The following is a 25,757-nucleotide window of genomic DNA, read 5'->3' as shown; positions in this document are numbered from 1 at the left end:
TATGGGAATTTGATGGGTATATTGAGTACGGCGAAATCCCACCTAATGCTTAATATAAATTAACAATCAAATTTAACGAGTAAAATTATGGCTGTTGGGGGTGGGGATTAATTACTGTGCAGAATCCGGATGGAAAGAACCATCCGAGCTACTGCGTATTTACTGAGTATTTGTAAATATGTAGTAAATCAACAAATACTTACAAAATACACACAAGATACTCAGTAATACTCACAACTAAATATTTGTTGAGTATTTACTGAATATTTACAAATACGTAGTAAATATTCAGTAAATACACAATAAATTCGGACGGTTCTCCCCATCCGAACTCCACACGTAATAATTTCTTTTGTTTGGGACAACTTCCTTTCTGTTTAAACTTTAAAGTTGATTTTTAGTACAAAAATTTATAGCTAAAAAATTGCTTTAAAAAACAATAAGAAAGCGATTTCATCCGAGCTGCTGCATATTTACTGAGTATTTGTAAATATGTAGTAAATCAACAAATACTTACAAAATACACACAATAAACTCAGTAATACTCACAACTAAATATTTGTTGAGTATTTACTGAGTATTTACAAATACGTAGTAAATATTCAGTAAATACACAATAAATTCGGTCGGTTCTCCCCGTCCGAACTCCACACGTAATAATTTCTTTTGTTTGGGACAACTTCCTTTCTGTTTAAACTTTAAAGTAGATTTTTAGTACAAAAATTTATAGCTCAAAAATTTTTACATATCAAAAATTGCTTTAAAAAATAATAATAAAGCGATTTCAAATAGGGGTGTCAATTTCGTGTTACGGGTTCGGGTCAAACCTAAAACTGACCCGACGCTATTCGGGTCAACCCGAACCCATCCCGTTTCGGCAAACAGGTCAGTTTTTCGGACTCGAACCCGACCGGCTTCTGGTTCGGGTCAACTCGACATGACTCGAATGACTCGGGATAGACAAAAAATTGTTAATTTTCGGTTTAAACAATGGGTCAATCTCCAATTTTTGGATCTAAAGTGGGTCAAAAACGGGTCAATCTTGGGTTTCTGAGTCAAAACAGATCAATTTCGGGTTACTGGGTCAACCCGAATCCAACACTATTTTTGAAATGGGTCGATTTGCTGAACCTAAACCCGACCCATTTCGGGTTCAGGTTGACCCTTACCTGAAATTTTCAAGTCGTGTCAAATATTGACACTCCTAATCTCAAATGAAGCCCAACATTGAAATAATAAATGAGTTTTAAAACAATAGTGCAAGAGAAAGCAATGGAGAAAAACACACTTAAAAAAGATAAATTTGATTATCTGCAATTATATGATAATTAGAAAGGTAATTAAGGTGGGTGCTTTAATCTACTGTGATTAAATGCATGAACCAAGCAACCCCTAAGAAACAGAGTACAAGAGAGCAACAAGATCCACATTGGTGAAACTACATGTAAAATTCTACAAGGATCAAATGGAGAAATTAATTGAAAAAGCTGATTCAAGCTTACTTGGAAGGAAGATTGCTAATGATCACAACTCGCATATCATCACCCAAGCCATGACCTGGACTTTCTGCTGATGCATTGTACTCTAAAATTCATTCTGCAACATTACAAAACCTGGATTCCAACTTATCAAATGGGTACAAGGCAAAGTGCAGGTTTAAAAAAAAAGCAAACTTTCATTGGTTCAATTTGCTGAGAGAGATGTTCTGATATGATCCCGGAGTGTTTAGAGATAAATGATCATTCCAGTTCATCGGCAAGTTCAAAAAAAGGGGGATTGAGGGGGAGGAAGAAGAGTCATGGCAAGAAAGAAACTTGAGTCTTTTCCTTCATACTCTCCGAAAGGAGGCATTTATAGCATTAAAAGAACTCTTAAAGATCATATTAAGCACTTAGTACTCACTATTTGTATAATATAAACTACTATTCATAATATCCATGTAATTCAAATCAAATGAATCACTATATTTATTGACCCTATCATGTTTTTATTAGGTGAATTCGGGTTAACCAAATATGTCTAAATAGATACTTGTAAATATATAAATGGACCCAAATTCTTCTAAACTGATTACAGGCTGCAGACAAATTATATTGTATAAGAAAATGGCCGTAGTTCTGACTTAACAATTTCTTCAGAAAAGTAGCGGTTCAATGAGAATAAATATCATTTTCAACATCAATAGAGAATGTCCAAACGACTTACAGAATCAGGTTTCTATCTGCTCACATAATGGATAATGCATGTGCCTATCAGCCTTGTTCAAACTATGAAGTGTGAAATAACATAATGTAAAATACCAGGGGAGAAATGGTTCATTATTCAGAAATGATTTACAGCGTCGATGGTGATGCGAGTTTTTCTTTTAGAGAATCTTGCACTGCTTTCAAAAGCAATGGCATCAACTTTTTGTTTGTGCAAATGATGCCAGTATCAAGATCAAGATATCTTCCCTTTGAAAAATTCAAGTCATTCCCAGAAGCATCAGTCACTACACCACCAGCTTCTGCAGGCCAACAGTAATACAAATTTACATAGCAGAGATCACTAAAAATTACCTAGCATTTTGAAAATACTTAGGGCCATTACGAATCACTTTTATTTTTTATTTTATTTCATTTATATTTTAATATTAAATAAAATAAAATTGATGTCTTAAAATATATTTTTTTTATTTTTATTGAATACCATATAAGTTAATTTATGTGATGATGGCGGCAGTCACTAGCGGCGCAGCAGCAATGGCCTGTAACGGTGACAACTATGATGGTCCATAGGGGTAGTGGTATTGGCCAATTGTGATACTTTAAAAACACTCAAAATGCCTAAAAGTTATTGTGAGTGTCTTTAAAAATTTCATTTATAAAAAAGTAAATGAAAACCCATTAAACAAATAATTTTTTAATTAAAAAATAAGCAAAAATGATCCCAAATAAGCCCTTTATAATTTTTCTAGGAGTTAATACCACTTATATTCAAATAATTAAAGATATGTTTGCAAGAGCTATTACTTATGTTCAAACACAAGGTGGTTTGACCAAGTATTTCCCTATTTCGGTTGGGTTACATTAAGGATCAGCCTTAAGCCCATATCTTTTTGCTTTAGTCATGGATGAGACTTTTGCATGAGGATGTACCTTGGTGTATGCTTTTTGCTGATGATATTCTTCTTGTTGATAAGACTAGAGAGGGAGTTGACGGTAAACTTGAATTATGGAGGTCAACCTTAGAGTCTAAAGGTTTTCGCTTGAGTAGATCTAAAACAGAATATATAGAGTGTAATTTTAGTAGTAATAGACCTAGTGAGGGGATTGTGACTTTGGGCGATCAAGTCATTAATAAGAGTATACGTTTTAGATATCTTGGATCTATTGTTCAGGTGATGGTGAAATAGATGGGGATATTATTAGCAGAATTCAAGTTGGATGGTTGAAGTGGAGAAATGCATTGGGCTTGTTGTGTGATAAAAAAGTACCCCTCAAACTTAAGGGAAAATTTTATAAGATGGTGGTGAGGCCTGCAATGCTTTATGGTGCCAAATGTTGGCCATTAAAAGAGAAGCATAATACTAAGTTAAGTGTGGCAGAGATGAGGATGCTCAGGTGGATGAGTGGCTTTATCCTTAGAGATAGAATACAAAATAAGCATATACGTGAAAAGATTAGAGAGAGTCGTCTTAGATGGTTTGGTCACATAAAACAGCGGCCTTTCGATGACCCGGTTAGGAAAGTAGAGGTATTATATTTGACTTATGTTAAAAAAGGTAGAGTCAAACATAAAAAGATTTGATTAGAAAATATTAGAAATGATCTTTCGTAATTAGATTTAAATGAGAATTTGACTTTTAATAGGACACAATGGAGAAAATGAATTCATGTAGCCGACCCACGTAGTGGTATAAAGGCTTGATGTTGTTGTTGTATAATTTTTAGAGATCTTTGCAAGGTAATTTTCCATTATCATTGGACCGGTGGTATAGTAACTGATGCCAGTGTCAAGATCAACAAATTCCCCTTTAAAAAAATCAAAATCATTCGTCAATGCATCAGTCACAATACCACCAGCCTCTACAGAATAGCTAGAATATAAAGATCTTGAAGAGATCACTAACAACTACTGAGCATTTTCAAGCTCCCAGCTGCATACATATTATCATCTTATGCCTAACCCATACAAGGATGTCAATCAAGATTTATCTATTCATACCTGACACAACAATGAAACCAGCAGCATGGTCCCATATTTTTTCACGATAGCCTTTATGAGGAAAGCGCAAATAAATAGCGCCATCTCCTCGTGCAAGAGCACCATACTTTGCCTGGCTATCAATTCTCACAGGTGGTGCTTTAACACCTAGTTTCTAAGAGGAATAAACAAGTTAAGTAACCACCAAATGCACTTATACCACCACAGAAAATGAGATTATCCTTAGTTACCTCTGCTATGCAGCTAGATAAATCATGCATGGAGTGGGCTGCTTCGAATGATTCAAAGAAGGATGCATCAGCTGGTTCCTCGACTGTGCTGATGTGCACCTGTAGTTAAAGGAATTGTAAGTGAACACAGATAATGAATGTAAGAATGGTGTAGTAAATTCTACAAATGCTCAGCACTAGCCTTAGTAGTTGTGGAGCCATCCAATGACTCCATTTTTGTTCCAAAACCAATACTAGCGGAGAAAAGGCAACCAAATTCAGTTTTAGAAGAGTGTTCATAAGTGCTGCTAATTGGAGTTAGGGGAAGATTTGGACATGCCAAGACACCCAACACCACCTTTCCTTCATCAAGCATTGCCAGTGCAATTGCGTATTGATCCCCTCTCACGAAACTTCACGAGGAAAAGCTTATGTTAGATTGGACCAAGTCAGAAAGCAAATACATTATATTGCAAGAGCCAGAAAAATTCATAGAAAAGTATTTTATAATTTAGGAGAAATTCTTGAGTGGGGAAACACCATCATATGGCCCTTGACACTAGGAATTCACCAGTTTGACGATGGGGTGTCTTCTGCTATTATTTGTTAAAATACCTAACAAAAAAAGTATTTTAAAAGAATCCCTGATTGTGGGATTTCTTTTCCATACTCGGAAGCATCCACCTTCCACTATTTCTTTATAAGATTTTTTTTTTTAATTGGTCACATTAAACATGAAGTAAGAAATGAGAAGTGAAAAGTGAATAATGTTGACTATTTAGGTTAATGGTGCAAGTGAGAAGAGACGTGTTCCCCAGAAAGTGATACGTAGGATTCATTGCCCATTCACTTGGACCTCGCATGCTCTAAAGCTATGATGCACCGACACACCTCTTAAAGAGGGTATGTAGTGTCGGACACGGACACGCGTTGGACACGGCATGGACACGTGTCCGACACGGCATTGGAGTGTCGCAATTTATAAAATTAAAATCGGACACACGTGTCGGACATGCATGTCCGGTTATTAAATGATAAAATCGTTCGTTCTATTTAGCATTTTCCGCGAACTAGAAGCCATATTTTTTCGATCCACGAAAGAAATCTTCTAGGGCGGACCGAGAGAGCTCGCAGTCGACACCAAGCGGAGCCCGCTGCCTTCGCCTCCCGTTCCTTCGTCATCTTTGCTCGAGCCGAGGCCAAGCAGAGCTCGTCTTTCCCATTCCTTCATTCTTGCGTGATTTCTGCGGTCATCCGAGGCGAAGTTCGCAATCAAGGCCAAACAGAGCACCTTCTGCGTGCAAGAGAGCCAAGACCTGTAAGTGGATTTCGCAATTTCTTCTCTTCATTGTTGAAAAGCCTAATGTACATGCTCGGTACCACTCAGTACATGCTCGGTACCGCTTGGTACATGCTCGGTACCGCTCTGTACATGCTCGGTACCACTCAGTACATGCTCGGTACTGCTCAATATATGCTCGATACTGCTCAGTACATGCTCGATACCATTCAGTACATGCTCGATACCATTCAGTACATGCTCGGTACCGCTAAGTACATGCTCGGTACCGCTCAATACATCTCGGTACCGCTCAGTACATGCTCGATATTGCTCAATATATGCTCGGTACTGCTAGGTACATACTCGGTACCTTCCCATACAAGCAGGTCGAACCCCGCCAGGGGGCAGCGCCCCCTTGGACCCTCGGTAGACCGGTATATTGTTGTATTCATGTTGTCTTATTATTAGGATATTTTGATTTCACTTCATATCAATTTAATTTAATGTATTCATATGTATGATTGGTTTGGTAGCAAAATGAGCTCTGCTACTGGCGGAAGTGGATTAGGTGAAGGTTTAAAAGAGTCATCTGTAGAAACTGATAAGTCGTTATGGATTCATGTTACAAAGTTAGGAAAAACATTTGAAGGAGGGAATGTGTCATTCAAATGCAATTATTGTGGTGACACCTACAAAGGACTCTTATCTCTAGCGGTTGAAAAGCCAAATCTACTTAAAATTTCCTGCCAATGGCAATACAAAAATGTGTCTAAGATTACTACATCGTAGTTGAATGATACATAACAACTAATTAATGAAGCCTGAATCCCAGGATCCAAAGGACACTCCCTAAAAGAATACCTTTGCCATCTACTCATGGCTCAATCCCACCACTTCATTCCTCATCTGTGAGAATTGATCAAGCTTTATCATTTAGAAGAAGTGAAGGATATGAAATAAAGAAAATAAAAAAAGTAGCCAGTAGTCCTCTAAAGAAGCTTTAATTGCATAGCCGCAACGAGAGGACATTGGATGGTGAAAATAGCAAGGATGTTTTTTCAGCGGGACTTCCTTTCAATCTTCAAGGAATTCCTCATTATAAAAATGTATTCATTTTTGCATGTAAACAACAACCTCGCAGGATATGTCTCCACCTGGCCTACAATTGCATTAAGATCGAAATATTGGAAAGAGAAAGAGCACATATATTGAGACATTGCTTGAACCAAACAAAGGAAGTGTGGAAAAAAAAAGTGTTAGTTTGGTATGTGATGGTTGACAGATCCTCAAAAGAAGACCCCTATTAATTTCATGGCCGTTATAGAGAATTACCCACATGTTTATTAAAGCAGTGAATTGTGAAAGGAGAATATATAAGGATAAACATTTTATTGCCAATTTTGATTAAAGACGTGATAGTTATGATTGGACCTTTCAAATGTTGTGCAGGTTATTACAGATTAATGCACCGGGTGTGTAGAGCTGATGCATAATGGTGGAGCAAACCATACCCATACTTTTGGACACCCTGTGTGTGCACACTTTAAATCTTGTCTCTAAAAAAAATATTTGTGCCAGCAAAGAATTACAGAAGCTAAATGAAATCTATCTATGTCGAATTCATTTGATAACAGTGGTTACATGATGACGCTGTTCTAATCAAAATGGTTATTATGAACCATCGATGAGACTTTCAATGTTTAATGATTTCTCCCACTTGAAAATGTTTAGCTGTTGCTGAAACTCGTTTGCCTTTATAATAATTATGTTGAGAAATTCAAACAAATTAAAAATGCTTCCTTAATCTCATCGTGATTAGTTGAAACCTGTCTTGCTTACATCTAAAATGATGTTGGGAAGAACAAGATATGTTAAAAGAAAAGGCCTTAGATGATTTTGGTGGGATAATATAGCACTATATTTTGCTTTCACTGATCAAATTTATGAATATGTGAGAGAGGCTGACACAGATAAATCATGCCTACATTTTGATTTATGAGATGTGAGACATATATGTAGCAAAAGTGAAAGAAATTATAAACCAGACATGAAAGAAAGTCACTTGATGAAGACTCAAGTTTTTGGAGCATTGTCTATACCATTCTTGAAAATAGGTGGAGCAAAAGCACACACACACTTTGCATTATTTGGCTCAACTTCATTAAATCCAACGGGTATTATTATATTCACTCTTAAATAACTTTAAATTTGTTGGTAAATAACAGATAAATTCTATACTGTTTTATTTATTTAAAGTTATTCAAGTAAAGAATAGCCATTCAAGTAAGGACCCTCATACGTTGTCTCACCACAAAAGATTTATCAGTTTCAATTATGAAAAGAGTATAGCTTGAAAAAATTCATTCCAAATGAGAGAGGAGAAGAAAAAATTAAGTCATAGCTTTCAACTTGCAAAGTTCATTGGCTTATTTTAGAGGTTTTGCGTGATCAAGAATCTTGCGTTCATAGTATGATGATGGATTCAAAAAGTGCGTGAGTTATATTCATTGACTTCATGCACACGCTCTCTTCACAACAATAGCAATAAACTACCTTGGTTAAAGATCAACCTCTCTCTTGTTGATTGCAGAAAATTGGCAGCAACATATCATTTATTCAATCAATGAAGAGCATTTAAAATAACTCCACAACTGTGCTGAAAGATTTAGTTATATCATTACTAAATCTCTCGTCTTGCTTCAAGAAACACCCCACTTATACTAACACGGTGATACCAAATGCTGGATGTCTGGAGATGGGTTCGACTGACCTTGCATAATTATGGTATTGGAGGTTGCAAAATTCTTTCTCTAGATGAACCAGCATTGACAGCTGACATGATATTCAATATGACATGATACTTGAAGGCCAAAAGACCAACATCTACATATTATCTTCCTATCATTCCTCCTATTGAGTAGTTGTGCATCTTTCAATGTCGTACTAAATGAATTTTTTGTTTTTCATTTGGCGTTGTATTAGACATTTTGTACTCAAACATCTTGTATGTATAAGCTAAACCAACATTATCACTGAAATTGATTTTATTGTTGCCTTGTCATTCTTACCTACTAATGACGTCACCTTAACTTTTTAGTATATCTTTATATTAAAACAATTATTATGCCGTGTCCACGCCGCACCCGTGTCCTATATTTTTAAAAATTGACGTGTCCCGTTTCCGTGTCGTGTCATGTCTGTGTCAGTGCATCATAGCTCTAAAGTTACTTTGGAAGTAATTAAACGCAATACTCACCTCTTTGCATAGTCATCATGCCACTCATGAACATATACACCCATAAACTAACACATACATGCAAAATATATAATTTTTTAATTATATTATAATATTATAAAATACAATAATATAATATGTAAAAATCAATAACTAATGTATTATTTATTTATATATTGTATTTTATTATTATTTAGGTTTTATGCATTGATACATCTATATTTATATAGTATATATGTATGTATGTTTTTATATAGACTTGAATATCATAATCATCATCATCACAACCTATTTTCCTTTAATTTTGTCTATTCATCTTATATGTGTAAATCTACCCTTCTTATACATACCCAAGGCACGTAATTATAATCATTCCTTAATAAATCTTCATATTTTTACCATTAATCCATCATAATATTCACAGAGCTGTCATGATATAAACGTCTATAAAAAATTTATTTACAACTCAATACTTAATCCATACAATATAACTAACATAATTGCAATTTATAATATAATATATATACATACATAATTACACATATGTATGCATGTATGTGTGTAAAGGAATATATACAATATATAATTTCATGACTTTGAATGAGTAGATAAAGAGAATCCACGGAAATTGGGAAAAAAATTATTCTAATTTTGAAAGGTTAGTAAGAAATGGAGTTGACATAGTTGTGGAATAAGTGGATAGAGGGTAAAAGATGCAATTATCGATGTGAATAGGGATAGTGATAGGGTGATTGATGAGGGCATTATCAATGTACTTAATTCTCATTCTTTTTAAACTCTATTAAAAGATAATTAGGAAAATCAAAATTTTCAAATATATTGATAATGTATATTTGAGGAATAAAGTATATTTATTAAGGGAAACTTAAATGGAAATATTATTAAAAATTGAAGATGAAAGTATTGTTGATCTTACCAAGATCTTATACCAAAAACATCAAAAAGATTTAGAAGAAAGTATACGCGAATTCACAAAAAAAAAACAAACTTGGGGTTTCGATCTTTTACATCTAAAATGATGTTTGATAAAGAGAGAGACTTCTTTCACTAAAAAATGGGGATGCGAGCAAAATGAATCACACTTAGATTGAGGACCAACACCTTATTTATAATGGAGAATATTTTAGTTTATTTTGATCCATCATAAAAATTTTAAGAAAAAATCTACTCATGCTAAATTTCATACAAATTAATCAGATATATCAAAAGCCAAAAAATAACTAATTCTCAATTTAATTAAGATCTTAATATGCTTAAAAACTAGATTTCGACTAATAAATAATAAATATTTATACATATGGGCATATAGTGGAAATTTTCAAATATTATCCTAGTTAAGGCACATTTATTACTTGATAGTTATATATTATTAAATAACTTTAAGAGCATACTATTTACTAATTTCATAGAGTAATATCTCTAGATAATTCAGTCCATTAATAACATCAACAAAAAATCAAAGTAAATTTTATCACAACTTTTTATAACAAAACCCATTAACAATCACTATATTAATATGATTAAAGACATACATTAAATATGAATGTGTAGCATGAAGATTTCATATAATTTGATCTCATAATATTTCTATTTTGAACTAGTCCAATATTATAAGGCAAAAGAGTTATCAACACAGTTTCAATACTTTATACACAACATCAATTGAAACAATAAACTTCATTTTAGAGTTTTCAACAAATAAGAGAATAATAATACTTTTGTCAGATTAAAAACATCTATAATAATTAATCATCAATAAAAAAGCTCTCACTATAAAAGCATAACATTAAGATAAATTACAACTATATAAGCCAAAGGCTCATGCAACACTATGGGTGGTAAACATAAAGCATATCATTAAGATAGATTACAACTATACAAGCCAAAGGCTCATGCAACACTATAGGTGGTAAACATTTAGCATGCGAATCCATAAATATGAAAATTTTCTCAATATGTTTGATATACACTTGAAGAGACTGAACTCTTTCTTTAACAACAAAAATATATTATATCAAATACAACTCATCGGCTATATTATAAAAAATTATCGTCAACCATTTCTTAATGTCATCAATAATATATAGTCTGATAATAATATTTTGTAGTTATATACTATATTTAATGCCTCAAGATAAGTTATAAATTCAAATTTCATAGTGTAATAAGCTACAAGTGATCAACTAACATCTTCCAAGGCACAGCTCTAGCTAAATGAAAACATAGCTTTAAGTAAATCTTCTTACTAACGAGGCAATAAACAAAGGCTGATTCAGAGTACCCCCAAGGTCTTCAGTTTATTAGATGTTTGATTTGTGAGCATAAAACATTATCACTGTTGTTGCCAGGTCCTAAATCCTGGATAAGAAAAATAGAGGGTTGCGTTGGGTAGTCGACAGCCAGTGTCAAACTTGTCAAATAATCATGATATGAATCCTTTAAAAAATTGTGTTAATGCTAAGGCGTCTACAAGAAGCAACGCACTGTATGGCCCGAATACAGTGACAAGTGTGAAAGGGCCACTGCACCGGCGCCCGGGTGCAGTGTTAAATAGACAAGGGTTCCAACATCAATGACGGATGTGCACAAAGAAGCTAGTCCAAGAAACTAAAAGTATGATAGGAACATGGAATATAAGCTCCCTTATAGGAAAAATAATGGAATTAATATATATTATGATTTATAGGAAGATAAATATTTTATACATTCAGGAAACTAAATGAGTTGGAGAGAAGGCTGGGGAGATTGATAGTTTAGGATATAAACTATGATATTCAGGTAAGAGTCGTACTAAAAATAGTGTAGGTGTGATTATAGATAAGAGTTAAAAGAATAATGTTATAAAAATTAACATAATTGGAGATATAATTATTGGTTTAAAGATTGTTGTTGATGCTAAGATTGTTAATATTATAAGTGCTTATGCTCCTCAAGTAGGCTTGGATATGGGTTCAAAATTAAAATTTTGAAATGACTTAGAAGAATTAATACAAAAATACCACTTGAAGAAGGAGTTTTTTTTTTTAAGAGATTTAAATGGACATGTTAGTAAAGAGGTAGATTTTAAAAGCATTCATGGCGGTCATGGGTTTGGAATGACAAATAAAGGTGGTAAGACTATATTAGATTTTTCTTTTGCTTATGATTTTTTAATAGCTAATACATTATTTAAGAAAAATATATGAGCATCTTATTACTTATAAAAATAGATATAGTAAAACGTAGATTGATTATTTTCTTATAACAAAATTAAATCGTTTAGATTGTAAAATTATTCTGAGAGAAAATTTATATACTCAACATCGATTATTAGTTTTAAACTTTAAGATAAAGTGGCAAAAAATAAAAAATAAAGTAAAATGATATTCTAGGATTAGATGGGGGCATATAAAACATATTAACAAAAATATTTTTGAGAGCAAGATTTTAGATCTTAAGATTTTATCTGTTTATAAGGAAGCTAATGTTATGTGAAAAAAAAATAGCTAGTGATATTAAGAATATTGCAAACGATGTTCTTGAGTTTCGAATGGAAAAACTCTTAATAGTAAAAATAGTTAATGGTGAAATCCAAATGTATAAGAAAAGATAAAAAATAAAAAGATTTCTTATAAAAATTGGTTTATATATTAAAATTCTGATAATTGGAAAAGCTATAAAGAGACTCGTAAGGAATCTAAGAAAGATATTTGCGATGCAAAGAGATTAGCTTTTAATGATTTATACAATAGATTATATACTAAATAGGGAGAAAGATATATACATAAGTTAGCCAAACAAAGAGATAGAAGTAGTAAAGATTTAGTTCAAGTGAAGTGTACTAAGGAAGAAGATCAAAGCACTTTTCTTAGAAGATGATATTCATCAAAGGTGAATGAGATACTTTGCTAAATTTTTTAATGAATTCTGTGAAAATACGTTTGACTTTAATAACTTTAGCACCCTAAATGAAAATAAATATTTTTATTTTTATCGGCGTATTAGTAAAGTCGAAGTTAGAGAGACTTTAAAGAAAATGAAGTGTGGAAAAGCTGTTGAACCTGATGATATTCCAATAGAGATGTGGAAATGCTTAGGAGATGAAGGAATTTCTTGGCTTACTAAACTTTTTAATACTGTGTTGAAAACTAAAAAGATGTCAATGAGTTGAGAATGAGTGTGTTAATTCCTATTTTTAAGAATAAAGGTGATGCACATGAGTGTGCGAATTATAAAGAAATTAAGTTACTGTGTCATACATTAAAACTATGGAAGCGAGTTATGGAGCGTAGGTTGCAGTGTGATACTAATGTTTCTCAAAATCAATTTGGATTCATGTAGGGTAGGTCTTCTATGGGAGCCATACATTTATTGAGAGGTTTGATGGAGAAATATAGAGAGAATAAGGAGGATCTACATATGATATTTATTGATTTAGAGAAACATTATGATAAAGTTCCAAGAGAAGTGCTATGGAGAGTTCTTGAAAAGAAAAGAGTTAATAATGTTTATATTCAAATCATTAAAGATATGTATGCATGAGCTATTACTGGTGTTCAAACATAAGGTGGTTTGACCAAGTATTTTCCTATTTTGGTTGGATTACATCAAGCATCAGCCTTAAGCCCATATTTTTTTGCTTTAGTCATGGGTGTTCTCACTAGACAATTGCAACAGGATGTACCTTGGTATATGTTTTTTACTGATGATATTCTTCTTGTTGATAAGACTAGAGAGTGAGTTGAAGGTAAACTTGAATTATGGAGCTTAACCTTAGAGTCTAAAGGTTTTCGCTTGAGTAGATTTAAAACTGAATATATAGAGTATAATTTTAGTAGCAATAAACCTAGTAAGGGGATTGTGACTTTGGGCGATCGAGTCATTAATAAGAGTACATGTTTTAGATATCTTGGATATATTGTTCAGAGTGATGATAAAATAGATCAAGATATTATCAGTAGAATTCAAGTTGAGAAATGCATCGGGCTTGTTGTGCGATAGAAAACTACCCCTCAAACTTAAGGGAAAATTCTATAAGATGGAGGTGAGACCTGCAATGCTTTATGGTGCCGAATGTTGGCCATTAAAAGAGAAGCATAATAATAAGTTAAGTGTTGCAGAGATGAGGTTGCTTAGGTGGATGAGTGGATTTACCCTTATAGATAGGATACGAAATGAGCATATATGTGAAAAGGTTGGAGTAGCTCCAGTGGAAGATAAGATTAGAGAGAGTCGCCTTATAAGGTCTGGTCACATTAAACAGATGCCTTCCGATGACCCGGTTGGAAAAGTTGAGGTATTAGATTTGACTTATGTTAAGAAAGGTAGAGGTAAACCTAAAAAGACTTGGTTAAAAAATATTATAAATAATCTTTCTTTATTAGATTTAAATAAGAATTTGACTTTTAACATGACACAAATGCGAAAAAGGATTCATGTAGCCGACCCCACGTAGTGGGACAAAGGCTTGATGTTGTTGTTGTTTAGGTATCATATAACTCATTTTGCTATTTTCTAATTATTTATTCTTAGGACACTTATATATCTTCCAACCATTCCAACTATGCATATAATATTCAAAAGCTTACAAACTAGAGAATATAAAAAACTCACTTTTATTTTATGCATAAGGGTTTTTTTTTCCTTCTTTTTTTTGTTTTTTTGTTTTTATTTTATTCTTTGGGCATTGAAGCAAAGCAAATTTATCACTATTAGCAATAAAGCATCTCCTAGTGCAGAAACTTCTTTTTTTTTTTTCTTTTCATTTTCTTTTATTAGACTTGTATGGCTTAATCTTAACTAGGCATCCCCAAACATAAAGATGCCTAATGCTAAAATCCTTTTCAATCCATAGCCCATATGAAATTTAAGCTTAAGCTTGAAACTTCATTAAGGAAATAAACTATAGTTTTAAAGGCTTCTATTTAACAAAGAAGATTAATTTATCCTATATGATCTGATTTTGCCACTCAATTAGAGTCCTTGATATAATGTATCGATGAATAATGTCACATTTGCTAAATATTTTACAAAAGCACCTGAATGTTGTTTACCTGATTCATTATAATGACTATAAATTCACTACCATAACTAGATTTGCAAGAGGATGTACCCTGTTGTTTTTTGCTGATGATATTCTTCTTGTTGATAAGACTAGGAGGGAGTTGAAGGTAAACTTGAATTATGAAGGTCAACCTCAAAGAATAAAGATTTTTGTTTGAGTAAATCTAAACTATATACATGAAGTATAATTTTAGTAGTGATAGATTTTGTGTGAGGATTTTTACTTTGGGTGATTTAGTCATTAATAAGAGTACACGTTTTAAATATGTTGAGTCAATTGTCCAGAGAGATAGTAAAATAGATGGGGGTATTATTAGTAAAATTCATGTTGGATGGTAGAAGTGGAGGAATGCATCAGGCATATTGTTTGATAGAAAAATATCCCTCAAAGTTAAGGGAAAATTCTATAAGATGTTAGTGAGACCTGCAATGCTTTATGACACAGAATGTTGGCCATTAAAAAAGAACCATAAAATTAAGTTAATTGTTATAGATATGAGGATGCACAGGTGGATGAGTGGCTTTACTCTTAAAGACAAAATGCGAAACCAGCATATACGTGAAAAGGTTTGAGTAGCTCCAATGGCAGATAAGATTAGAGAGAGTCGCCTTAGATGGTTTGTTCACATAAAACATCAGCCTTCCGATGACCCGATTAGGAGAGTAAACGTATTAGATTTGGCCTATGTTTAGAAAGGTAAAGGTAGATCTAAAAAGACTTAGTTATAAAATATTAAATTAGATTTAAATGAGAAATTGACTCTTAATAGGACACAATGGAGAAAAAGGATTCATGTTGCATGTTAGATTTCTAAATACAAATTTATCACTTATTTTAAAAAGATTATAAATAATTTCACATACAAAATAAAGTAATAAATATAGAATTATATCTTAGAAGTCTAAAGAGAATGATGAAATGAAATAATTTCCTAAAGATAAAATAGTGAAATTTATTAAAATAAGAAATTATTAATCTTTCAAGATAGGTTATTATGATATGAAAATTGATTTTTTTTAGTTGAGTCAACATAATATGGGAAAAGATGGCTAGTTTCAATTAAACATTTATTATAGAAGTCTTAAAAGAGTCTAAAAATAAATCATTAGAAAACAAAGTCACTTGGCCATGAAGTAAGGAAGGAACAAAAGACCATAAGGGGAAAGAGATGCTTTAAATAATAGTGAAAGATACATACTTCTAAGACTTATAATGAGTATAAAAAAAGGAAGAAGTTAAGTAAAAGTTATAGCTTTTCATAATTTATATAATACTAAAGAGAAAACTAAATATATAAAATAGTTAAGAAAGGAGATTAGAAAACTAGAAAATTTGTTGAATGTATTAGGAGACAAAGATAAACAATATCAAGCCTTTATCCCACTACATTGGTTCGGCTACATGAATCCTTTTTATAATGATTAGGAAGCAAAAATAAAACATTCTTAAATAAAAATAAATTATGAGAGATGAAATTTAGGAAATAAATTATTTTAGAATACCATCGTAAACAAAGCAAGAAAATACTAAACAAGATACATAAAGTTAAGGAGATCCTAATAAGATTATCGATCGATATTTGAAAACTTATTGGAGTAACTTGTCAAGTCTCTAACTCTTAATCATTGAAATGTTGTCTAATATATTATCATAAGCGTCATGTTGTTGTACTCTTGGTATAGCTTCTTAGGATAGTTACTCATCCAAAGTGTGCTCCAACATAAGCAGCTTTAACTTTAGAGATTCTAGTTAAACATCAATATTACATCAAAAGGCAACTCAATGTTTAACAGTTCTACATCACTAACGCAAGTGATTTTACAATCTCTCATTCTATCCCACTTAGGCTTCATTTGGGATGGCTTTCTTACTGCTTCATATAGCAGCTTTCTAGCATAAAAATTTAAATTTTTGTACTACAAAGCTGCTTTAAGAAGCAATAAGGAAGCCATCCCAAAAGAAGCCTTAATGAATTGACTCCCTTGTCAGTGGGCTTAACACTTTGATAGGAAGCAGGTGCTCTTTCAACCAAATTAGCAAACCGTAATTAAAAAATTTGGACACACCACAAACTTTTTATTGCAAGGAATACGAAAGAAAATAACAAGATGCAGTTGGATAATTAATCGAAGAAGAGGATCCGGCTCTCTCAATCTCTAGCTGGCGGCTAGAGCCCAAACAAAATCTAAGAACTATCCATTTTTTTAGAAAACATAAGATAAAAACCAAAGCCAAGAATAAACAATATATTTAAAGCATACAAAATATAGTTAATGCCAAAACAGCCCTCCTAATTTTAATTTCCCTCCTAATCCCCTCTTTAATTTCCTCTTAATTGCTAGCCTAATGTTGTTGGACTGTTGGGCCCCACACCACTTAAATAGGCGGAACCTATTCCACCTCACAAGTGGAAGCATGTTCCGTCTCACAGTCATCTAACAATACCCCCTCCCAAAGACCCGCCTTGTCCGCAATGTGAAAAGACGGCTCCTTCCTCAACTTCCTCGTCATCACAAACAGTGAGAACCTGAAAAATTCAGTCCTTAAACCTATGCCCCGATGTATACCTCTTCTAACGTATAAAATATAGCTCCTTCGCCCTCTTCTCCTCTAGTTTCGTCTCTGTGAGTTTCTTGAAGTTTTCTCCTGGTCTTTCTCCTACATTCTTATCTCTCGAGGTCGACTTAAGAGTACCTAGTGTCGGCTCCTTTGATGTCAAAAGGGTGGTAGTCATCCTATATGATTCTTCGGAGCTGCTACCTCCAGCCCCTCTCTCCAAGTTCTTCTGACCCTCCACTAATTAGGCTAGCTCTATAGCCTATACCAAATCATGAGGCCTCATCACTCTAACTATCGCCCAAATCTCTGGTTTGAGCCATTTTATAAAGTTCCTCTCCAGTACAGTCTGGTGAAGCCGGTCCAATCAGCCGGCCAAGTGCTCAAAATGCTCATGGTATTCTAGCATTGTCCCCTCTTACGTTAGAGCAAAAAATTGCTCATAGAAGTCCCCTCCGCTGCCGGTCCAAAAATGTTTCAACAAGTAGTCCTTAAACTTCCTCTAAGTCCATATGGGTCACCTCGTATCCCTCCACTAGTATCATGCTAAAGCTTTCCCCTCCAAACACATCACGGCTGCTGTCAATCTCTCCTCCCCGTCAACCTATTGATAGTAAATTACATTTCCACCCTAAAGATTCATCCATGTGCATCCTCTCCCTCAAAAATAGGCATTTTCATCTTCCTCACCCTTAGATCTCCTCTGTCACCATAGTTTCGTCCAAAATTTTACATTCCCCAAGGGGGTGGTTTCCCCAAATTGTGACAATCATCCCTTCTCCTCTCATACCTAAACATTTCATAAAAGCCCACCTTCTCCCTTCAAATTCAGCGTCCCTTCGATCATACCCAACCCCTCTCCTTTCGAATTCGACATCTCTTTGATCATAATCAAGCCCTCGCTTTTCGGATTCAGCCCCTCTCCTTTCAAATTCAACACCCCTCCTTTCAACTTCAATCTTTTTTCTTACAAATTCAATACCCTTCCGTTCATGTCCTACCCCTTCATGCCTCTCCTCATATCCTCTACCCGACTCCTCAGGAATATGCTCTAGGGGAAGCATTGTCTCTTCTCTGTCCACAATTTCCGCCTCTTGATCTTCTCTATGCCTTATCAGATTAGGGTTTGCCCCACTTCCTTGACTATTAGCAGTCTCCGACGACGTCGTTTTGATTTGGCCCTTGAGCAACTTCTTCAACATCTCCTCCAAGATGGGAAATTTTCCATCAATCTTCTCATGAACAGCTGAAATTTGACTTTTGATATATGAAACTTGAGTTTGAAGATCAATGGACTTTTGAAATCTGAAACATTTTTTTCCTGCCATGAGGACCCGGATCTCAACTCTAAATATTAAAAACGGCCAAAAAATAATGGTTTTGGTCTTCAATCAGAGAAAAACAACAAGATCATAGAGGAAATGCAGCAGAAATCAGTAAAGAAGACTTCTATTTTTGCCCAGGAAATTGCTCTGATACCAATTTGATATGAAGTAGGTGCTCTTTCAACCAAATGAGCGAACCATAATGAAAAAATTAGGAAGAACACACCACAAATTTTTTATTGCAAGTAATACGAAAGAAAATAATAAGATACAATTGGATCCTCAATTGGAGAGGAGGATCCAGAGGAGGATCTGGCTCTCCCAACTCTAGCCGGCGGCTAGAGCACACCTAGAACTCTCCAATTTTAGAAAACATAAGATAAAACCTAACCCTAGGGTAAACAATATATTTAAAACATGCAAAATATAATTAATGTCAAAACAAACCCTCCTAATTTGAATTTCCCTCCTAATTCCCTCTTTAATTTCTTCTTAATTGTTAGCCTTAAATGTTGTTGGACTGCTGGGCCCCACACCACTTAAAGATAGAACCTGTTCCGCCTCACAGGCGGAAGCCTATTCCACCTCACAGGTGTCTAACACACTTTTTATAGTTGTTCTGCTCCAATTTCTAATTGTTTGAAGAAAGGTGAATTTAAATAAACAAATCCTCATCCTTTTGAAGTGAAATTGAGCACCACACACGTCCTTCTGAAGTGGCTCATGAAGTAGGTTTCACGTGAAAAATGTGCTTTGTCAAATAAAGAATAATATGATCCCAAAAATGCAGATAATAAAAACAATCCCCGTCCACACATAATGATGTGCATATGAAGCATAATTGCATGCATACACCCAAAGCTAAAACCTATTAAATTATGACTAATCTGGGAAAGTGAATTAGTTTATACAGCAAACGTTTAGTAAAAATGAAGCAAAAAATTAGTGGATAGAACTGAAAAAAGAAAGACTATGCATAAACCATACAAATGATTTATCATCTAACAACATATTCAAAATCATATGAATGAATAGATTATATTAATAAAAATTGATTACATATCTTATATCAATAAAAGATGAATTCAACATAGATACCAGAATAAGCTACTTATCTCTAGGCAAGCAACTACGAGAAAAAAAAAAACAAAAAATAGAAAATATTTGCATTATTGCAATAGCTAATTAAAGATGAATGCTGTTGAGAAACAGATCAAAGCCAATATTTCAATAGAAAAACAATTCTGATTACCCTTTAGTGCCATCTATTGGATCTAAAACCCAATGCCGACCATATGGACCCCCTTCAGATTTGCCACTATCAATGGCATCAAGCACATCCACTTCAGACAGGGAAAGATTATATGTACCATCAGTTGTGATTGTTTCATTTACAAGCTTGGTAATGCGTTTCAAAGTTTCCTGGGCACCATCTTTACGCAGGTCTCCTGAATCCTATGGCAGAGTAATATAAGATAGCTGCATACAAATTTGGGGTGCATACCACGCATGAATCTAAAGCATAATTTTTAGAGAAGTGCATGCACCTCTTCGGCCACCAACGAAAATGACTTAGATGGAAGCTCCATCCTCAGTACAAGGCTGACCAATGCTTGTGAACCTGCAAACAAAAGTAGAAAGATGATATTCTAAAAGAAAATATGTCAAATTACATAATGGAAGTTAATAATTTTCCTGATCAACCTATTATCCAGAGACATACATTTAGAATATTGACGTTAATCAATCTTAGAGAGTCATATTACCACATAACAAACAACAAAGCCCGTGTAATAGATAATAAAATGTAAAATCCTAGAATGTAATTCATTTTCTTCAGGAAAAAAGAGTTTTTAAAATCTCATTTTTTCCATAAAAAAGCAGGAGTGCACAATTCATGCTTTCTTATATCCCTGCTTAAGGCACAGGGAGTAGAGAATATGGACCAAAACCCCTTGAGGTCTTCAGCATCTTATTGGCCCTTCGAGGGTAATGACCAGGATACAATAAGATAAAAAGCTAGTAAATGCAGTGTGCATTACACAAGACTGAAAGAGAAGTATGATTGCTTCGAAATTTTGAAGAAAAAAGACGTGAATTTGGCAATTTAACCAGTACTCAATCAGCCTGAATTCACTCAGCATTCATTTAAAGGGAGATATCTATAAAAAGGAGAGAGGAGAGTATATAGCAACTATGGAAGATAAAAAGAGCAACATTGAGAAAAATAAGTAATGCTACACTTTCCAAAGAATTCTACATTTAAATTGCTACAACATTGCTACCCCTTTGAGTGGCTTCTTATATTTACAAAACTACTTTCCCCTTTTTCTATAACTTGTATACTCCTTGGAATATCTTATTTCTCATAACGTGCATACACTATAGAAGATGATGGGATACGTAGAAAAACTAGCAATTCATATCAAAAAATTAGGCAGAATACCATAATCAGCTACTGTGACAGGACTTCTATCCGCTTTGGATTGGACATCTGATTGCAAAATTGATTTCTGCACTTTCTGAAAATGGGAGATACATGTAAGTCTTTGATATATGACCCTGACAGATGATGCATTGCAGCAAACAGATAAATGTGACAGCCACAGATGATGCATTGAATCCCCAACCCCCCAAGCGAACTCCCACCCAAAAAGAAACTGCTATGAATTATGCACTGGCGAAGGCACACTCATTCATTCCATCTAATAAATTTGATGGAGATTTACAAGTTTATAAATGATCATTTGAGCAAGATTTGCTAGTTTATACTTATTGTTGTAGGTGTTGTTTTTGGATTAATTAGTGAATGTGGTGTTCTTCACTTTGGAGCTATTTCAGTAATTAATTGGCGCATTTGGAATCCTTTGTTTTCATGTTGTTTGGGTACTGCTCCTATAACCTTGCATGGCTCCTGTAGCATTTCATCTCTTGTAGCCTGTTAGTAGGTGCTCCCTTAAAGCAGATTTTGGTTTTTTTTGCATTGTCGGTGTCATGTCTATGGTTCCTGCAGCTTTTAAGATTCTTGTTTCATGTGACATCCTGTGAGTCCAGCTCTACTTGCATCTTGTACTTGTGATTTTGTTGCCTATAGCATCACTTGTTTACCCTGATGAATTGAAGAAACAAAACTAGTGCATTTTGTTACGACCACCCTCCACATGAACTTGTCAGATTTTAGAGGCAAACAACTGATGAATTAGTGTGCATAAACACATAATCTTAGGATATGTATGGGCGAAACTTTTGCCTTGATAAAATTTCAAGTTTCATTTTAATATTGTCTCTGCTTGTTGGATGTTGGATTTCTTCTAGTGCAGTGATAGTGTGATAATTAAATTTCATGGGAAGTTATCTCCTAGTGCCGATTTGATGCCTAGATTTCTCTACTTGTTGAATTCTTATCTCTTTTCTTCTAAATACTTTGTAATTGATTTTGTTAGCATTCTTAATTTTAAATACTTCCGACACCAACTTGGCTTTCCGATAGCTGTGTGAATCCCATTTAAGCTATATTTTTAAGGTTTCATTTCATCACTAATTTCTTTGATTTAAATGATAATTAGACTATTGTTTGTTTCAGATTTCTTGCATTTTAAGTAAATGTCTGCGAATTAGTGACATTTAACCGGAGAATTTCCAATATGAATTACTTTCATACATCATATCATCCAGTTACTTCAGGAATCCTAGACCTTAAGCTATCTTGCATCACTTGGACAATTTGGTTTGGTGCATTTTTCAAATGCAATGTAAAGTAAATGTGATAAATTGTTAGCATTTACTTTAATTGAGAATTGTGAAGTAAATGAACTATGCGATAAAACAACTATCTGTTACTTCACTAACTTTAATTCAAACTAAACATCAAAAAACTTTGTAAGCAAATAATTTAAATGAACAATCTTTAATTATCTAATTAGGTGCTGATTTGTCAGCTTATTTGAAAGTGTTTGGAGTTAGTTGGATGAGTTTAAAATAAACGTTGATGATTATTATTTTTTATTTAGATGAAGTAAAATAAATACAGTGTAAAGTCAAAAGATGATGGTGGTTGATAGCCGGCAGTGGTGGCGGTGACCAACAGTGGCTGGCAGGTCACCAGTGGAGCCAACGAGTAGTGGCCGATTGCAACAAAGGTTTCGGTTGACACTGAAGACAATGGAAGGTGATGGCGGCAGGTGACAATGGTGGTGGATGGTGGCGACGGCAGGCGGCGAAGGCGATGGTGACTAGTAAATAGCAGTGATGGCGGTGGCAGGTAATGAGCGGCGACAACTAGTGGCGGAGATGGTGACGGGTTACAACAAGTGTATTTAAAAATCGCCTAAACAGAATGACTTCCAAATACATGAAATTTAAGGTAAAGGGTGCATTCCAAATACATCAAAATTTAACACTGCATTAATTTTTCTTCAAACCAAACACCAAAATTCTCAAACCCCCTACATTTGAAATATTTTACACCCATTTTATTTCAAACCAAACAGACCCAATTAATTGATCAACATAATTGTCCTGAGTTTACTCTAGCAACATTTGCAAAAATTAACTCAATAGTTTCTCTTAAAAAATCATTCCAATGCATTAAACAAGCAACCATTATCTCATTTATTCACCTCACATTCATAACATTTCATGCAAAAGAATGACAATCGAAAGAACATGTAGATTTCATCTCATTCGAACCTTTGATTCCGTGTATTTATTCTCTTCTAATTTTGAACACAATAAAGTGAAAAAAATATTCATGCAAGGGGAAACTAAATAGCGAAATATAATAACCATTAACAAATATGTCAAGGTAAAAAATAAACTTGTAAAGCACTGGAAGGTGTATTATACTTCTTCGTTGTTTGTATTGCACAAACCGGCAAGGAACTACTAAGCATTTTACCCAAATAATTGTCCTCGTAAACAACGAATCCAAACCACAATACAATTCAAAATCAAGCACACCACAAGTCAGGGAACCTACTTCACATGAGAGGCAAATAATAACAACAAACAATCCATCCTCGCTATCCACTAGAATGAATAAAATCGACCATGGAATTAAAACGCTACAACATCGTCCAAAAGAGGAGAGGAATGACAAGTCTGTACACCTGACAGAGATGAGCAGCAAGAGATGCCGCCTTCTTAGCGGCGGCAAGCTCCACTTCATAAGAAGAGAAAGATGACGACGACGACATGGCGGCCAAGGAAACTCTCCCTCGATAGCCGGAAGTGGAATCTGCTAAACGAGGCAGCGGACACCGGAAGAAGAGAGAGCGACCGGATGGTTGACGGGGGAGAAGTCCAGCTCCAGATGGAGGGATCAAGAAGTGAGAAAAATATTTCGACCTCGAGGCCGACGGGTTTACAGAGGGAGCGACTGCAACCAGTCTTGACAGTCCTGCTCCCAATGCCATTCCCTCGTGATGTTGGCGACCCTGCGCTCGGTTCGGCGATTATGCGGCGTCCTGATTTTGATAACGTGGCACATTTATGATCGTTCGATGATTTCAGCGGTTTTAAATTTTTATTTATTTATTTATATTTATATAATTTAATAACAATAAATTATATATAGGAAAATATTTTTTTATTTTAGATAAATTAATATTAATAAATCTTTTATTTAATTAAGAGATTATGATGTTATATAAATATCTATAAAAATTTAAATAGAAGATATATATAAATACAACATAAATTCTCTTAATTTTATTTTCTCAAATATATTCAAAGTTAATTTATGATCAACATAATCCCAAAAATGTTATAAAAATACAAGAGACATGGAAGTTGAAGTTTTAAAACTGGTTAGGGCAAAGGATGCCAAGTAGATGTTTGAATTATATGCAAACATTATATTGGGGAGTCTCTTATTTGTTTTTTTAGCGTACAATATATATATATATATATATATATATATGTGTGTGTGTGTGTGTGTGTGTGTGTGTGTGTGTGTGTGTGTGTGTGTGTGTCTGTGGATTAATTTAGAGAAGTTTGAGGTTTTATGCTTCTTATTGCACAATTTTGGACTAAATAAAAAATTTGGCACATTCATGATCAATATTGTATCAATCTCAGTAAAAAGCAAACCTCACTTATCAACTTAACCCTAGAAGGCAACTCCCCTTTTGCAACATAATCCACAATGTACACATGAGCTTTTTTCAATTTGTGTGTTTGGATGGGGTTACCTCCTTGAAGACTAAAAGGATGACAGTGAGTCGTATATAGGTAATCAACCTTAGAAGGAGAATCCCCCCTTTGTAATAAGATTCGTACTGTGTAGCATACCAGTCCCTCCTAGTTTGCAAGTCTTAAGTTGATACCCCCATGAAGACTAAATGGCTTGGCGTAATATGAGGCCCACTTAAGGTGGCAAATTTTCAAGTTCACATATTCGAGCATCATTGAGCAATAACAAGTAATTATTATCTAGATTTCTCGTCAAAAAGTGTTGATTCTTTGTTATATAAACACCATCAATCGATATGTGAGTTTGCAGAATTTGGATTTCATATTTTAAATTACCAAGTTGCACACTAAGTGAAAAAATCCTTTCATTTAGGAATTGATATTTATTATTCATTAAACTAGCTAGGATGAGGGAATGAAGTTCTCCAAGGAATTGATCACCTTAAATATATTCATCAATTACCTTCAAGGCAAGCCAAGTACACTCACTTGGTAACAAGGTGCCGAGTTCATTTCTTTAAGTTTAGTTTGCTTAATCCCTACTTTATGCATCTTTTGATCAAAGATGAGTTCAATACCTATTATGTTATTTTCATTAAAATTATTTGTATTCATTTTGTTATGGGAAGTATTAAATTATTTTCTTAAGAATCTAAGTGTTAAAGTATTCATTACCTAGTTATAGCCC

General features: G+C 34.0%; 1 protein-coding gene across 2 annotated transcripts; it reads right to left on the bottom strand.

The window, feature by feature from the left end:
- Positions 1-1,288: 1,288 nt before the first annotated feature.
- LOC110111209 (SAL1 phosphatase) lies at positions 1,289-24,329 on the bottom strand. 2 transcript variants are annotated; one of them, XM_020842983.2, is made up of 8 exons: positions 23,986-24,329; positions 21,324-21,399; positions 20,425-20,498; positions 20,130-20,332; positions 4,618-4,828; positions 4,437-4,535; positions 4,207-4,360; positions 1,289-1,613 (listed from the first exon to the last, which is right to left on the bottom strand). In XM_020842983.2, exons 1-8 carry the CDS (start codon positions 24,289-24,291, stop codon positions 1,585-1,587), a joined length of 1,152 nt encoding a protein of 383 aa, XP_020698642.1. In that variant the 5' UTR covers positions 24,292-24,329; the 3' UTR covers positions 1,289-1,584. The 2 variants fall into 2 exon arrangements, with proteins under 2 accessions (XP_020698642.1, XP_020698641.1); XM_020842982.2 differs by lacking the exon at positions 1,289-1,613 and adding an exon at positions 2,092-2,506 and having other exon boundaries at positions 23,986-24,327.
- Between the last annotated feature and the right edge of the window lie 1,428 nt (positions 24,330-25,757).

This window comes from Dendrobium catenatum, unplaced genomic scaffold (assembly GCF_001605985.2).
Source record: "Dendrobium catenatum unplaced genomic scaffold, ASM160598v2 original_scaffold_197822, whole genome shotgun sequence".
NCBI lineage: Eukaryota > Viridiplantae > Streptophyta > Magnoliopsida > Asparagales > Orchidaceae > Dendrobium > Dendrobium catenatum.
The sequence above is the reverse complement of the archived record's forward strand: the minus strand, read 5'-3'. Positions and strand labels throughout refer to the sequence as shown.